The following is a 17,587-nucleotide window of genomic DNA, read 5'->3' on the forward strand; positions in this document are numbered from 1 at the left end:
ATGCTATAATCCCCTATACAGATAAAAAAAGAACCCCCGGAAGCTGCACACTTAGGGGAAATTCGTAACATTTCGATAGAGGTTCCTATTCTGCATACTGTCGAGTACAAACTGTAAGAGTTGTGTATCAATAAATGTTGGGAAATGAGCAGAGCAATAGCTACACAAAGCGATGCGTCAACTGGAGAAGAACTAGGCTATAGTGGAGTAAGTTATTTGAGAAATGACTTGGAAAGTGTAAAAATGGGGCTTCTGAAGTAACTCAACCTTGGAATGTTGATCCAGTTCCCCCCCCCCCTAACCCCCACCCCAATCGATTTCTGAAAGTTAATAGACTATTTGATAAACCTACCGCTGACTACAGTGAAGAGATACTTCAAGATGCAGAGAAGATTTTCGAAATCAAAATTTTACCGAACTACCGATTACATGACAGATTTTACAGGGATAAAAAAAAAGTAAATTATTAACATGTTTCAGTCTTAATGCTCAGTTTCATTTTAAGAGCAAACTGCAAAAGGTTATATGATGCCACCATGTTCCTAGTCTCATCTTACACAGATGATATTGCCAAAGAATATTGTTCAGAGATGCAATTTTTCAAAAAGCACACCCAAAAAAATCAACAACATAAAGTCTCTGTTCAATACGAGATTTAGCTTTTTTAAATGATAGATAACACAAATTTCCGTTTTTTTTTTCCTTATGGCTACAATATGTTCTTTATCCAACTTAACGTAATTAAGAGAGTGACTACTGCTGAGCTGCTCCTTCGTAAACTCATGTACATATTCATTTCCCATGAACTTGAATTTGGCTGTCCAATTCTTGAGGTGATGATTACAAATTAAATCTCGTTTAAATAAATCATCATCATCATCATCAAATCCCATTTGAGTGAGGGCTTGAGAGGCTCAAATCCTCTCTTGCAAAAGCCATGGACAAAAACCCTGCTGTTTTGAGTGTTTGCAATGGATAAGGCATCGGCCTCCTAAGCCGGTGATTGCGTTGTGCGAACATGTCATCATACAGGTCGAGAATTTTTGGTTTCCCAGACATTTCGAGACGGAGTTCAGCAAGTCTAGGGCAGTTGAAAAGAATATGAGACACGGTTTCTTCTTCTTACCCGCAGCGGGGAAATACATAAATTCACTAATAAATTCACAAAGGGCTTAATTAAATGGAAAAAAAAAATGAACACCTCCGACGGGACTCGAACCCGCAATCCCCGGCTTAGGAGGCCGATGCCTTATCCATTAGGCCACGGAGGCGATGTAACAGAGAATAAAAATTAAGTTATTTAAATCTAAAATTAGATCACTTTCATTAAAAAGAAAAAAAATGATCCGGATATTCGTTTTTGTTTGGAGGAAAAAAAAAGTTAAGCTTATAAACTTCCGACTCTTAGGATTGTCGAATGCAAACATCTAATCATTTAGATCTACTGATCTAGATCTAGATGTAGATCTTGATTATTTTAGCCTACAAAAAAGTCACTAGAATCTAGATTTTATAGATACATTACATTTTTTTCTGATTTTAATTTGACATGCCACGCAGCAGAAGCAGATCACCACCATCAAAAAGAGGTTGTTGTTTTATTCAATCAAATTCAACAATAAATAAAATAAACAAAATTACAATGAATAAGTATAAGATGAATAAGATAATTATTTTAATTTTTATTATTTAAATTTATGATTTATCAAATAATCAATCAATTCAATAGTTTAAGTTATAGAATAGAGTAGTATATGCTATTCGGACACCTATAACTATAAGCCAAAATGTCAAAGTTTGACTTTGACAGTGCATTATTTGACAGTCACAATGGTTTGACATATTTATTATTATTATGTCATATATATAGACTAATTATAAAGAAAATGAACTATCAAAATCTTCTTTAGTTTAAGGCGAAGAATAAGGATGACTACTTATAAAGTTATATTTGTACCCCTAACCTATATTTGATATTATATTTAAGTTTAAGGTCAAATTTAATTCAGACAAATTTGACCCACAGCATGATTGCCATGATTTATATCCGACAGTCTCTATATTTAGGCATCAATAAACTAATTTAATTCTATATTAACATTAACTAAATTTTAAGATCCCCAGGCATAGCCCCTCACATGAAATTATTAAGATGTTTTCAAATTATGCATACATACGAACACAAAAAATAAAAATATGAACACACTTATTCTACCAAAATTAGGTCACTGGGATCGTGATTTCTACACAGATTTTTAGTCTTATTTTATGTTTGCATGATTAGATGTGTGTTGAATGTTTGTGTTTTTTGTTTACTAATTTAATAAAGCTTTATTTATCATAAGCCAAGTTGTTTGATTCCATAAAAAAAAAAATTAATAGGGTGTTTGAATGAAATTACGATTTTCTTACCAAAATTTATTTCAAACAGCCAGTTTTGGACGTCAATGTTAATGAACTTTTTATATTTTTTTTATAGAGAATAAATGGGCAAATGTTTGGAGTTGGCTTGGTACATTGAATGAAGTTAAATGCCTAGATCTAGACCTACTAGATAGATCTAGATTTATATAGAAAGAATATATATAGGATTCAGCTATTTAGGCAAGAATGGCTATCCTAACCTGTACTATACTACAAAAGATCATCTGTATTAGAAATTAAAAATATGTTGAACCTGAATATTTCATGAGAAATTTTATTTATCTTAGATCATTGAAGAAAAAAAAAATTGTTATTTAGTTAAAGCTAAGTTTTTAAAGTCTATATTCTCTTTGGTAGACATTTTATTTAAAGGTATGATGACCATCGAAATGTTTACATTTGAAAATAAATTTTTATTGTTTCAAAATTATGCAATCAAAGAACTCACTTCTAACATTCAGTTTTTAATGATTTATCCAACAGATCGAAGGCGTTCTAGGTCACGTTCTAGGGATCGCAGGCGTAAGTATAAGTATTGAATATTAAATGTAAATTTGTAAAATAGGGTGTGTTCTTCGTAGAAGTTGAGTTTATGACTTGTACAACAATCACAAAGAGGAGTGGATCAACCAATGGGCATCATGAAACATAGGCATGTACTAAGAATTGACCTTGCCAAACAAACTGGACAGTATTAACTTCCTCCCCACAAAGAGCAATCTACAATCTTTCAACTAAAAACAGGACTTACCCCTCTGTTAAATTATCATCTTAACAAAATGAATACCTACCTGTATGAAACAGTAAACCATCCTCTTTTAATACCCCTTCCAAATCCACCTTAGGCAGACCCTACTACCAATATAATAATAATAATAATAATCTTTATTATCCGTATGGAAATTAGTCTTACAATTTGTGCATTACACCAAACAAAAAACATTATAACTATAAGAAACCAACGTGTACATTCACACCAGACTCACTCATAATTTACATGTGACAAAGTTTATTATACCAGATTGTTCTTATTTAATGATTTGATTGCCAGGGGAACAAAAGAGTGTTTGTGTCTGTTTGTCTTTGCTATCGGTGTCTTGTATTTCTTTTGTGATGGTAAACAACACTCTGTATGGCACTGCTGAACAACTGAAGAAAACAGCACTTTATTTTTCCTTGGCACAGTCTGCAAAAGAGCTCACAGCTCAGCAGCATTCTCATTGTTATGTTGGAGCGTTCAGATGACTAGACCAATGCATGAGATGAACTGCGCAGTGGTTTCCAAATCAGGGAGCTCTCCATATAGTTTTCTTTCTATTGGGGTGTTTTGGGGTCAGTGTCTTATACGGGCCTCTTGGTAAAGAGAGCAGTTTTGGAGGACGTGCTCTGCATTCTCTTGTGATACTCCACATGGGCAGATTTCACTGGTTCCAGTTTTGAGCTTCCGGTACATGTGTTGTCGCATTCTGTTGTGTCCGGTCCTGAGTCGAAAGATTAGACGTTGATCTTGTTGGGATAGCTTATAGTAAGCGTCATCTTTCTTGTGATTTGGATGAGAGCTCATCTCATTTATTTTATTTACAATTAATTTCTTCAATTCTTCTGGATAGAGTGCAGAGTTTATTTGTGAGTTAGTTCTCCCACTCTTGGCGAGTGTGTCAGCCTTCTCATTTCCTTCTAGTTGTATATGAGCTGGTATCCATTGAATAGAAGAAGAAGTGACTTATAAGAGCTGCAGGGTTTTTTTTCAAGGCCAAAGTGTGGCTAGATTTTGACCACCTAATGAAAATGATCAATATTTGGGGACTTGGTCTCTGTCTTCATTATTATTTTAAATATTATAGAGATTATTATAAATAAAAATATTTAGTTTACTCATGTTCATATAAAAACAATAAACAATTAAATTCATTTTTTTTTATTAGATCGGAAGAAAAGAAGTAGATCTCGTTCACCTAGACATCGAGCTTCTCCACCAAGACACAGGTCCAGGTCAAATTCACCTCGAAGGAGGTGAATCTAATTTACTCATATCTTTAAATTGTTCATAACTGTAGAACAACAAATATAATGGTTAATGCAAAAATTTCAGGATTTAAGAAATGTATTGTTAGGCCTATCTTTTTTTTTTTTTTCCTAGTATATCTTTAAAATATATAAGTTATTCTTAGCAGTTATATCAATTTCGTATTCATACCTCTCATAGTACACATGAGAGTAGAAGTTTCATGGGCTATATTCATCGACTCCATACACTCTCTTAAACTGAGCTATTGCATTATAAAAATCATAAAAACAATATGTAAAATTTTTAAGGCAAATTGTCCTAATAAATCTAGGATACAATGACAGTCTAGCAATTGTTCAAAGATTCTTAACATATCAATGTTTGGCTGTATCTGTATTTCTTTCCTACACATAATAATCAATTTAAAATTCTATTCAACAAAATATTTACTTTTTATCTAAATAGTGATGATGTGTGTACTCTAAAATAGTTCAGAAAACAATTGGTACATACCATCACAATCTCTACATTTCTTGGTAACAAGAGTGCAGTTATCAAGAAGTTCAAATATATCTGAACATATTTTTTTGATAACCTATTTTGTGTGGAAGTGTGTGTTGGCTTCATCTATATTAATTGTTAAATTAACAGAATTTAGAAATATTCACTGTGATGTAATTTTAACAGTTATTTTTTTTTTATTACTTCAAGGTCTCCTACACCACCAAAGAGGTCAAAAGAAATGTAAGTTTGGATATTATATCTGTTTAATTCTGATAATTTGTTTGTTTTTTATTAAAGAGAGAAGATCAATTTTTCTTAATACAAAAGGACATTTTTTTAAAATGGGGTTCTAAATTTCAAAACCATTAGTAAATTTGGGATTAGACTTTTAAAAAAAATAGACCCCTCCCCCCAAAACAAAACTTTTCTGTAACAAATTAAGTGTTTATCCAAATTTTTCCTTTATTTATTTTACCATTAAGCAGTTGTCTCCCCCGTCCCTAAGAGAAGGGATATAACTCTGTATCTGTTATTTAAAAAAAATTAAAAAAATCTTTTGATTAAATTTACAGAAAAAAACAAACTAAAGAAAACTCTTCTTTTTATAGTAGAGAAAAATAGACTTAGGGATTAGCATTATGTTTCAATTCATAAATAGTCCAGCAGAGCTCAGAAACATTAAAATATCACGTCAGATTTAGTTGCCATCCGATCTCCGTTTGACAACATCTAACATAATTAATACTAGATCTAGCATTGATTATTTCTTCGTTTTCACTACTGTCTCAATTGGCTCTAAATCACTTACCTCAAACATTATTTCTTTATTCTACAGATGCAACATTAATATTCCCATTAAATTTTATCATATTGAATAAAAGCCTATGCATTAGCCTAAGTATGTTACATTATTGTAGGCTAAATAAACACCTAAAAATAGCTTCAACTTCGCTCTCTTAGGTCAGAGTTTGTAAAGGTATAAATAGTTCTTTAAAAACTAGCAGTGCATGTGTAAATGAAACAACCCAAAATTGGCGATTGCTAGAGACCCTAGTTGTCTACCAGTAGAGGCAATACCCTGCGACTGTGAAATAATTAAGACTCCTTTTTTTAACACACAGCATTTAAATTTTAGTAGGTCTAAAAGTAACTTTTTAAATTTTTTTTTTATAATAATTCTATTCTTATTTTGTTTTCAGTGAAAACAGCAAGTCTGACAAAAAAAATTCCACAGCCTCAGATGCTACAGCAGTTGATGGTAATATCTCTAAGTTTACAACTACATCAGTTGATAGTTTTATCTTTAGGTTATGACATAGAACTATTTATTTACAAATATAGCCAGAAGTAGAAAAGCATGACAACATTTTTTAGCAAGTTAACAAAATAAATTGTACTTTGTGAGTGTATTCATAACTGATTGACAACAACAAAAAAAACAGGACACCTATCCCTCTTTTTGACAAGCTGAAAGGAGGACATCTTAAAAGATCAACTAAGACATCAAGTAGCCCTCTCTGGTATAGAGGCAACTAAATTTTTTCAAAAGAGACAGCTGTAGAAGTTTTATCAAGGCTGCTGAACACAATTGAGACTAAAAGAAAAGCTGCAGTCAAAAACATTCACAGACATAGGAACATTAATTAATAATCCTCATAGCGATAAACTTTTTATCTGGATTAAATGAGAAAAAATTTGCATTATCAAATGTAGCCTGCCTTAATGTTAGACTAAAAAACAATACGCTGTACTTACTCTGTCAACAGTTAATAAGCTGATCTAATATTTTGCTTACTTTTTAAAAACCTAAAAAAATTCAATAACTATTTACAATGCAAATTGTGGTAACAATACTTAAAAAACATTAAAACTTCATGGGGATGTAACTAGCTTTCCAAAATTAAATCAGCATTATTACTTTTTTTGTTTTAATAGTTGCTAAACATTATTATTTTATCTTAAAACCTGATCAGAAATTGATTCTTGTTAGTTGCACATATGTAAGTTATATTAGTAATGCAAAAGTTGCAGGAGCTAGACAGAATCTTCTAAACCAATTGTAGAATGTGACAAAACTGTATATACTTGTGAATCAAAGGTAACTCAATTGTGAGGTCAACCGGTGAAATAAATGTTTAGATTTCTTTATGATGTTTGATTTTCTCTGTATCATTAGCTCATGACATGTTTAGATTTTTTTTTTAATGACTTCCTACTGTTATCTATATAATCTGTTACTGTAGATAATAAAAGTTGCTGACTGATTTTGTTTATTTTTATAGAAACAAAGCTAGCTGGTTTAGACGAGGAGCAACTGAATATGATGAAATTAATGGGCTTTGCAAATTTTGACTCTTCAAAAGTAAGCATATGTGCTAAAAATGTATTAATTGTTAAGCCTTAGACAAAATGTTCATTTACAAATTGCTGCCTTTTAATTTTGTTTGAAAAACAAAGATTTATTTTTTTTTTCATTATAAGAAAAAATAACCTTTTAAAAAGAAACAATTTTTATTCAAGGACATCAGGGGATGATAGGACAGCGTACAAGCTCATCCCAAACATTAGTCAGAAAAATGATAACCACATAGCTAGGCCCCCCCCCCCCCCCCCAAAGTTTTTTTTATATACAAGTTGGCAAAAAAAAAGTGTAATAACTTGAGTTATTAATAATAATTTTAATTACCCTCTAAAGTTTCTAAATAAAGTTATTGTTTTGTTGTTAGATGTTCCTTCAAAATTGAAGATTATTACAACTTAGCCCAAACCTCCTGCATGATCGTAGTAGGCAAGGTTCACAACTTGAACCATTGGAACAACAATCCAGAGTGCATACCACACAACCAGGCAGCCACCAAAACTTAAATTAGATAATGATTAGTTAAGTTCCCTTTCAGACATTGTGGTCCATAGGGCAGATGATGTAAAGGTCATCTGTTTCTGTGACCTACTGTTAACGAGGGTGTCATGTGGCCAGCACAATGACCAACAGCGCTTTTCCCCAACTAATGTCAGGCACCCATTAGAGCTGTGTGGACTCAGAGGCACCCAGATATCCCGAAATTAAAAATTCTTGTGTTCACCAGGATTCTAACCCGGGACCTTTGGTTCGGAAGCCAAGCGATTTACCACTCAGCCACAGCGCTTCCAGATAATGATTACATAAGTGATATACACTTAAATGTTTTTATTTTTTTTTGATATCTAGATCAGTGACAAAAATTTACTTTACCCACATAAGACATAAAAATCTCACAAGCCATTTCTGAATGATATTTTCTATTTTCATTGCTTACCTTTTAATATAGGGTAAGAAGGTAGAGGGGAATGATGTATCAGCTGTGAATTTACAAAGAAAAAGGAGATACAGGTTAGTTGTTCTGTTCAAATAATGTCTTTCTAGATAGTAAATGTGACCACTTTTATATTAATACTTGTTAGACTTGTGAAAATAAGTTACCTTCCTCTCTTCCCCCCCCCCCCCCCCCCCTCCTTTTTCCTGGGCACTGGCTGCAAATAAAAGGAAGCCTTCCAGTCAAACAAAAAAAATGGCAAATCAAACAAATTTTTTTGTTTTTGAATAGTTAACACTGTCCCTGATGTCTTACATAACATAAGTTATTGCAAGACAAATTTACTGATAGATTATTAAAGTCAATGTACATAAACCAATGAAAGTTGCCAAATGCTTAACTCATAATCAAGGCTTAAATAGTTTCTCTGTTTCTTTTGTTAAATTAAAAAGGATAACCATATTCATGTACATTGTCACAAATAATCTTATAGGGAATTAGCATTTAAAATCTATCCATGACCTAGAAATTGTCATTGAGTATGCTAGCTTTATTTTTCTTAACACTTGCTGTTCTACACTTGAGCTGATAGAAGGTCACATCTATTAACGGAAAACATATTCTAATAATTCAATTATAGATTTAAATAAGGGCAAAATAAAATTCAAGGAGTATAGTCCTTTTTATTTTTTTTTTAACTTAATGTTTTGTATTTAAAAAAACAGCTGCTGAACTCAAATGTTCAAAATTAGCAATAGCTATTGAATATGGTAAACTAATGACAAAAACCTGCCAGTTTGGCCGGGAAACCTTACAGTAAATCAAAAATAATTTTTTTTTTAATCCCGTTTTTATTTTGCTATAGACAATTTTTAAATGCTAATTTAATAACCCTAACCCTAACCCTAACCATAAGCTTGTGACAATACACCTTTCTACATCATGGTCTAATACTTTTAGGAACAGGATGTCAGAGAGAAAAAAAGTTAACATTAATATTAGTCTCTGACCGATTTTTGTTTGTTTGTTTTATAAAGTGCTATAGATTTGTTGTTTATTTTAAGATTTGTGCTTCTATTTAATATTATTATAGATCATCACATACATTATGGTCCTTTTTTTTTTCTTTCTAGGCAGTACATGAACCGACGTGGAGGCTTTAACAGACCACTTGATTTTGTAGCATAGAATTTATTAGGATCTTTATTGTGTATGCGTGTAAATCTGGTTAAAGGACATTTCACTTTTAAAAAGTTTCTCTTGTTTTCAAAGCATGTTGTGTTGTTTCTTTATACTGAATACAAAGGAGACATTTTTTTCATATGTGTTAATCACCTTCACTTTGCTGGCATATTTTTGTTGTTATAGTTGGACCTGACATTAAAATAGTCAATTGCTAATGGTATTAGCAATGTTAAATTATATAATGGTTTATTTAGAAATGATCTGTATGGTACGCAAGAAATTTGATTGATCTATGAAAGAGTATGTTTGGTCATTGCATGTTCTGCAGTAAGTAGCTGTAATGTTTCATGAGAATGATTTTGCAATAAAAGTTCAATATTTTTATTCTAAATCTTTTCAAATTATTCAATGGTGTTGAAATTGAGTGATACAAACCAGAAACCTGTATAGAAGTGTAGTGCTAGAAAGAAAGATTTGAAATCCAAGTAAATACAATAGTACATTAAACAACAACACAAAATAATGGTACTTCCTTGGAATGTCAACATTTTTTTATGTTCAATTTGAATATGTATTTTGCCTTTTTTTTTTTTTATAAACACCTCATAAAAGTATATGAAGAACCAAAGAAAAGCTATCACTAAGCGGTTCAGATGTTGAAACGAACACTTAAATCAATTCAGTAGACATTGCTTTGTGACAAAATAAAATACAGCCTTTGTTATATAAGGTATGCATAATGGTTTATAATTGCTGCATGGTTCGTTTTGCTGCTGATTATTTACTAAATGACCAAATCACTGAGATTATTATGCTACATTAGTTTCATCAGCTGCAAATCAAAAAACTTAAACATTAATTTTACACTATGGTTATGCTTATACTTTTTAATGTCTTCATTTATTTCTGTAGTTGGAGAATGTCAAACTTTTACATAAACACTGAAGTCAACTAATACTCTGGTAGTTTTATTTTTCTTTCAGCTTATGAGAGTCATCAATTAGTGTCTCATTTCAATTCTGAAATTGTAAAACAGTGTAATTTAGGAAAGACTTGATAGTTCTATTAGAAAGCAGAACAGAATTATTTTTGTTTTAGTTTAATTTTTTTTATTTAACTAATAGATAATCAGTCATTTCCACTTACCAACAATGAAAAGTTTAGGTAAGTTAATTCAAATTTTAAAACATTTACAAATATATGAACATTGTACTATAAATAGATCAGTTACAAATAAATATCACAGGTTTTAGCTTTAGATCACAAATGATACGCAATACAATTTTGTCCATTTATATAATTGTGCCTGGTATTAAAATTGTCATTTGCTAATACTTTTGGCAACATTTTAATACTTATTAATACTTAATATTTTAAAACCTACACAGTTAATTTTCTAAAAAATGTAAAAAAAAAAAATAAAGTAATGCTATGAACAATCACAGTGGCAGATCTATATACTTTCAGTTCATAATCTTTGGTACATTTGATCAAATGCGTAGACTACTTATCAAAAGTTCAAGATATTTTTTTTTTACTTCATTCAAATAGCTATTGTAAAAAAATTATATGATATAATATGAAAAAATAAAATACCTACATTATTACAAGTATAAATATAAGTATTTATTATCAGGTTGTTTTTTTTACTGCATATTAATTTTTTTTATGAGTAAATATAGACTTAAAATAAAAAGTCCAAAATGAAACTAATTAATAAAACCCTGCATTTCCAATAAGTTTGAGAGACAAAGTTTAGTCATAAACAGGCTTGAAACCAGTTCCGCCTTCTCTGTTGCCTTTCAATTGAACAGGTTGATCATTGCCTGTGATAGCATTAGATGGGATAGCATCAAACTGTCTCAGCTCCAGAAATTTGCTATCATCATATTCATTTCCAGACAGGGCTATGTTACGTAGGTCAGGCATCTCAGCAAATGGCAGCCAGTCAGTTCCTGTGGTAATAAGCAATTTGTAATTTTTATCATGTATAAAAAATGAAAATTTATAGTTACAATATTTTCAGTTTAAATTTCTAGAGCAATGTATATTATAAATAGGAGAACTTTTCAGCTTATTCCAGGTGACCCAATAGTTGAGAAGAAAAAAAGAAAAACAGTTTCTGAGTTTGAGAGAATAAAGAGAAAAGGGTTTTCCTAAAATCTATTTCTCCAGATAAACAGCTTCAATGTTTAACTAAAGATTAGTTATTTGGCTCTTAAAAAAACTAATAATTTCAAAATGTAGTTTTGATAGCAAAATTTAACTCATAGTATCTATCAAAGCCTTTGAAGTCACCATCTGCTTCTACTAAGACGTATCTAGAGATATTGCAAGAGCAAATATCTCACCAACAGGTAATCCCTGTTCTCTTCGGGATTGTTCAGAATCAAAAAATGTCTGATGCTCTTCCCAGTGTCTGTCACATGCTGCACAAAGAAAGTCTGAATGAAATCCAAAGCAGGGACAACCTAGAAGTGACAAAAAGATTAACACATTTTATAATTGTTCACTAACATACACTAGGTACGCCAAACTGATATTTTTCATCATAATTTAAAATGTATACCACTATTACATTTTTCTAATATCTTTGCACTTTTCTTAGAATTAGGACAACTAAATTAATTTTTTAAGATGTGAAAAAGGGAAATTGTTTTGACCCCATGTTTGGAGGGCTGTAACTTTAAAAATATACAACACACAAGTCTCATTTTTGCATAATTAGTGTTATTTAAATTCATGAAAATTCAACAAAATTTTAAAACCTATTACATAACATCTTAAGTAATTTTTTTCTAATGCACAATCTATATGCAAGGCTTGTCTTCGAGTCTGAAGATTTAGGAGGAGTGCAATATTTCACATGGCTTTGCAGTCCTAGCTGTAACCTGTTCTACATATTTTGCCACCTCCAGCACAGACCCGTTGTCTGCCAGTGGTCAATTTAAATTCTCTTTCCTATGTCTAAATGCCATGGCACAATTTAATGTATCTTCAATAAACAGGCAATCACGAAATATGTGTAAAAAATATTTTACCAATGTTCAAAGATGGATGGAAAAAAAACTAAATAAGTTTCATAAAAATAATTATTTAACAGCATAATGAGCAAGAATAACATCCATAGACTTAGGTCCAGGGTTCGACACAGTGAGATACTTTACTGAGTCTAATAAATTAACAGCCAATTACTGTACCATTGGCAACACAAAACATCTAATTGAATCGTACTGCTGTAGTGGACTTGTACTGGACCATAGATATGCCACTCTCTCTTTATAAAGAGCCTTGAAGGCCTTCTTGACAATGACAGAAATGCCACAAACTTGTTGCCAGTTCTTTCTAGATGATCACATGACCATCTCATGGGTAATTAGCATGCCCAATGTTCATACATATGTTGCTGAATCACCATTCCTCAACATGCTTGACTGCTTGCAGTACATTGGTATGTGTCAGGTGCACACACATGGTGCTTTCACTACCCATTTTGCCAGTTTATTTATAACAATATGTACATATATTCATTAAAAAAAGTATACCATAAGTTTAGGTTACAAAAATCTTTCACAAAATCAATCTTCTCACTTCATTAAAAAAAATTATTATTAGGATAGCCTGAACTGCCATTTTGATTTATGGTCTCATAGACTTAGCTTGAAAAACCAAGATTGAAACTAAAAAAAATGTGTTGCTAAGACTTCTTTCAAAGTATAATGAATATATATTTTTTTAATAATAGTAATTACCTACTTTAATCTGCCACTTTCTAAGTGATAATTAATTCTAGCAATGCAAACAGCTGAAGATGTAAATTATTAATTAGCTGAATAGTGGGTCTGGTGGTAATGGTCATCTGCCATTACTAGACATCAGAAAAATATTTTCTAAAACCTTGAAAAATTATCATCTTAAAAAATAGGAGAGAATAATAGAAAATACTTGTTACTTTCATATAGCATCATAAAAATGCAATATCTTGTAGATCTAGAAACAATTTAGAATTTAAATCACACATGATTTGTTATGATCATGTGACCAACAAAAAAGTAATGTTCTCTTTCAAGTAAACAAGGATTAATTTAAATATCATCTTTAGCATATCTTAAATATAAAAGGGCCTTAAATTATTTGTTACAAGATTATTACTTACAAAAAAATAAATGATCATTGAAACTAAGTGGGGTTTAGCTAGTAGATCTAGAGCGAGCCATCAATTATCATCAATTGATCATCTGAAAAACTATGGTTGCTAGCGAAAATTCTTAAGCACTCAACCAAACAAATGTAAAATTTTACATAATTACGATAATTAAAAAGGTACACAAAATGCATTGATTAGTTTTCCAATACATATAATAATAATAATAAGGCTTGTCTTTAAATCTGAAGATGAATGAAGAATGCAGTATTTCCCGTGGCTACATAGAATAGTGCTGATTCTAAAAAGATATTTCTCAAATGGTGGTGCGAAATTTGCATTTTGCCTTGCTTAAAAAAACTTAGTGATGGAGACCTTTTTCTAAGTATGAAATCACTTCAATTTCTACTTCACTTAATAATGTATATATATTATTAAAGGATATAAATAATTTAAACAGAGGTTTTAATTTTATTCAAAAATAACATTAATTGTAATGCAAGATATGATTGAGTGAATTTTGAACAGATTAAAAAAAAAATACTACAGCTTCTAATGAAAACACCACAGAAAATTACCAGCAGTTTTACAACGATGTGGTCTGTTTGGATCATGGAAGTTGTGGGTATGCTTGCATTTACATTTGGCTCTCCAAGCAGTTGCATCAAAACCAGGCCTTTTTGGAAGCCAAAATTCTCCAATGTCCTCTGGCCTGTTTGGTATCCACATGTATGCTTTGCAAGAACAACCTGGCACTTGGCAAGGCACTTTCACAGACTTTGCTTCAAAACAATTAAATTAATAATTTTATGTGACTTTTTCTTTAAAACTACATGTTGGCATGTTGTAAGTTTCAGTTTCTTTCATTTAAAGTAATTTGTAAAATGATAATTTATAAGAACAGATTTAGTTAGATGGCAACTTAAAACAAAATAGAAGTATTACCATGATACTGTGCATGTTCAGATAATTTATGATCACAGAAACATCTAGAAGTATGAAAGATACGTTGACAATCATGCTTGAAATCAGGACATCTCCAGCCTATGTACATTCCTTTAGACAGATTTGAAGAAACAAAAATTAATTTAAAAAATGCACTGCAATTATTTTTTGACCAATTATACAATGCTCTTTTATGACTTAGATAACATTTATGTGTGAATAATTGGGTATAAAGATTATTAATTAGAGTTACAATTTTAATTCTGTATTTTGTTTACCAGATTTTTGAGCTTGAATGGCTGCAGCTGTTTCAACATCAAAAAGTTCTTTTAATTTTGGAGCAAAGTCATCATTCATAGCTTTAGCCATTGAAACAACATCATATTTCTCTGCTGGCTTTATAACACGCATTTTATAGCCTGCAAAGTAAAAGTTGTATACCAAGTATGAGAAGAGGACTCTTAAAATTCTGCTCTTCAATTAGTTAAATCTTCAGACCAAATGAATGTAAGAAAAGTTTTCAGAAATATGGACGTAAACATTTCTGTAAACAATTTTTTAAAAGAAATAAATTATTTTTACTCTTATGTTAAGCAAGATAAAAGTGTTGCCTTGATAATAAATCTATATTGCATTTTTTTTTTCATTTGTCAATAATTTAAATAAAGAATACACAAACATATAGTGCAGAAACTTTATCTGGTTATCTGAAGTTTTTATTTTGTTTTTATTGTCTTATACCAAAAGGTTGTTCTGAACATGAGACTTTTATTCCCATAATAAGATGGAATTAGAAAACATAAACAATTTTAATTCTGAAGTGATACTAACAATAACAGAGACATTCATGTTAACATTCTGAGTCTTTTCCTCACTGTGATGTCATTTACATTCAACATTCACTACAACCATAGCAAACGTAAAAAAATATATATTTTTGGGGTATTAAGTCAAAGAATTTGTCGAACTAGCTCTTATTAATTACTTTTCTAACATTTAATTAAAAAATTGTAAAAATTATTTGGTATCAAGTCATCATCAGGAAAACAATGTAGAAGTTTACAAAATTATTGATTAAAAAAACATCACTAGTTTTGTAATTTGAAATCACCTTCTGGCACATACATTCCATCAACTTTTTTAATGGGAAGTTGAGCATTTTGTAATTTTTGCATCATCCCTTGCTGACCTTTAGGTGCCAAAGCTTGACTTGTACCAACCTTTTCATCATTAAAAAAATTATCCTAAATGTTAAAACTATCATAAAGTTATAAATGTTATGTAAACTATTAGGGTTTACAATGAAGGAAGAAATGCATGCTAAGTAGAGTTAATCAAAATTTCCTAAATCTGTTTTTAAATATTTAGATTTTATAAAATTAGTTTCACATAAATATGTGAGTAGTAGATTATTATTTTTAATTGAAAATATTTTCAGACATTTTACATTTGTGTAAATGGGAACGTAAAACTACATTCCAAATTTTACTGGGGAAAATAATGAAATAAAATGATAAAAAACGCAATATTTTTTTAATTCTAGATCTAGTAGATACAAACCTTTGTTTTACTAGAAGCATTTGATTTTCTTTCTAAAGTTGTGGAACTTGAAGGTTTTGATGCACCTTTAGTATCTGATTGCTTAAAACAGAGAAAAAAAACATTACATGATTTAAAAAGAAATATAATGAAAACATATAATAACATAAATATTTATGGGTAACAGGTCTAAATGAGAATAAGAATAAATGCAGACACAAAATGAATGATTAAAAGAAATAAAAAGAAAAAGGAAAGACATAATAATTAGTAGAGAACATTAAGAGAGATAATTACTGTCAATTTGTGGGAGAGAACTAGACAAAAGCTCATTGCCCAAGATATTAAAAAGAGAAAGTGGAGTTGAATAGGACACATCCTGCGAAAACCAGCAACCAATGTTTCAAGGCAGGCACTTGATTGAAGTGTTGTGGGCCTAATTATTATTTTCTAAGTTCTAAATGGCATTACTAAAGGAGTAAATGAAGCTTTTAAAATAAAGTATAAAGATTATAGATCTAGATCTTTATCATGACTAGTTCACTAGCATAAAGAATTTTGAAGATACCTGATCTTTGGAAGTATGGACAGAACCTCTGGCTTGAGTTTTCTTCATTTTTAATGTCTTGTGTAAATAAACAACTGATCAACTATGTCATTAAATATTTATAGCGTAGGTGCAGCCATTTATAAACACAGAGTCGTTAAGTCTAAAGTTTAAAAATAGTTTCGAAAATAACAGCGAACCAAACCACTATTGGAAGGTGATTGTTATCTCCCTTTCCACTCGTCTTACTAGAGACCATGCACACAATGTGTGAAACTGAAAATTAGTGACTATTTTAAAATTATTAAACTGAATAAGACATCACCCTAATCACTAATCTAATTATTTCTTGAAAGATTTCCACCAAGAAATTAGATCTAGCCTAGATCTTTTAAAAACCTTTTCTGACAAACTTTTGCAACTAAATAGCGAGCACTTTATCCAGTGCCTATAGTTGCAGTAGGCCTTTTTAAAAAATGTTATTAAAACAAAGACAAAAATTGCGTGGGAAGTATGCCCTATATGTAATTTGTATCATATTTTTAAAAATACATTGTGCATATAGACCTAGTTCAGAATTAGAAAAACATATACATATGCGCGCATTAAAAATACCGGTAGCTTAAATTTAACTGTGTGCTTTGGTCAAAGACGATGTTGTTGTTGATGCTTTCAAAAGAAAAATGCACAGCTAGAAACAGGTTTCATGGTACAGCGCACTGAACATAGCCAACAGAAATATTCATGAGAAGGTAATTGTTCTGCAATCCTTTTCGACTGTAGGCCTACAGTAGTCCTAGTATAGGCTACGTATGACATAATACGCCATTTGTAAGTGATTTGTGTGTTTAAATCGAAAGATATGAATGATTGGATTCATTACTGGATATCATTTTATTATAAATATGTCATTGCTGTAAACATGCAACATAGTTAAAGACGGACAGCGCTGCTCAACCTTATTCGGCCGGAGGGCCATTTTAATTTCCGATATTTAG

At 30.8% G+C, this 17,587-nt stretch overlaps 2 protein-coding genes and 1 non-coding gene across 4 annotated transcripts; 1 reads left to right on the forward strand and 2 right to left on the reverse strand.

Annotated features, from left to right (window-relative positions):
• Nucleotides 1–1,198: 1,198 nt before the first annotated feature.
• On the reverse strand, nucleotides 1,199–1,271 carry Trnar-ccu (transfer RNA arginine (anticodon CCU)). The gene has a single exon. It is a non-coding gene; the product is annotated as a tRNA-Arg (tRNA).
• A 104-nt stretch (nucleotides 1,272–1,375) lies between these two features.
• On the forward strand, nucleotides 1,376–9,798 carry LOC106079913 (U4/U6.U5 small nuclear ribonucleoprotein 27 kDa protein-like). Of its 2 annotated transcripts, none has more exons than XM_013241177.2 (8): nucleotides 1,376–1,589; nucleotides 2,908–2,946; nucleotides 4,350–4,437; nucleotides 5,144–5,176; nucleotides 6,136–6,194; nucleotides 7,219–7,298; nucleotides 8,245–8,306; nucleotides 9,363–9,798. In XM_013241177.2, exons 1-8 carry the CDS (start codon nucleotides 1,550–1,552, stop codon nucleotides 9,415–9,417), a joined length of 456 nt encoding a protein of 151 aa, XP_013096631.1. In that variant the 5' UTR covers nucleotides 1,376–1,549; the 3' UTR covers nucleotides 9,418–9,798. The 2 variants fall into 2 exon arrangements, with proteins under 2 accessions (XP_013096631.1, XP_013096632.1); XM_013241178.2 differs by having other exon boundaries at nucleotides 1,376–1,586.
• Nucleotides 9,799–9,988: 190 nt separating this feature from the next.
• On the reverse strand, nucleotides 9,989–16,782 carry LOC106079912 (protein FAM221B-like). Its single transcript, XM_013241176.2, has 8 exons — nucleotides 16,611–16,782; nucleotides 16,064–16,144; nucleotides 15,615–15,723; nucleotides 14,782–14,922; nucleotides 14,504–14,614; nucleotides 14,137–14,340; nucleotides 11,766–11,885; nucleotides 9,989–11,369 (listed from the first exon to the last, which is right to left on the reverse strand). Exons 1-8 carry the CDS (start codon nucleotides 16,656–16,658, stop codon nucleotides 11,170–11,172), a joined length of 1,014 nt encoding a protein of 337 aa, XP_013096630.2. The 5' UTR covers nucleotides 16,659–16,782; the 3' UTR covers nucleotides 9,989–11,169.
• Between the last annotated feature and the right edge of the window lie 805 nt (nucleotides 16,783–17,587).

This window comes from Biomphalaria glabrata, chromosome 1 (assembly GCF_947242115.1).
Source record: "Biomphalaria glabrata chromosome 1, xgBioGlab47.1, whole genome shotgun sequence".
NCBI classification, from domain to species: Eukaryota; Metazoa; Mollusca; class Gastropoda; family Planorbidae; genus Biomphalaria; species Biomphalaria glabrata.

Excerpts from the sequence above, each read along its gene's own strand:
- LOC106079913 (XM_013241177.2), top strand. The coding sequence starts at position 1,550 with ATGCCACGCAGCAGAAGCAGATCACCACCATCAAAAAGAG. Across the intron at positions 4,438-5,143 it reads TCAAATTCACCTCGAAGGAG|GTCTCCTACACCACCAAAGA; the intron begins GTGAATCTAATT and ends TATTACTTCAAG. Across the intron at positions 7,299-8,244 it reads CAAATTTTGACTCTTCAAAA|GGTAAGAAGGTAGAGGGGAA; the intron begins GTAAGCATATGT and ends CTTTTAATATAG.
- LOC106079912 (XM_013241176.2), bottom strand. The coding sequence starts at position 16,658 with ATGAAGAAAACTCAAGCCAGAGGTTCTGTCCATACTTCCAAAGATCAG. Across the intron at positions 14,341-14,503 it reads TGAACATGCACAGTATCATG|CAAAGTCTGTGAAAGTGCCT; the intron begins GTAATACTTCTA and ends ATTGTTTTGAAG. Across the intron at positions 11,370-11,765 it reads AGAACAGGGATTACCTGTTG|GAACTGACTGGCTGCCATTT; the intron begins GTGAGATATTTG and ends TTATTACCACAG.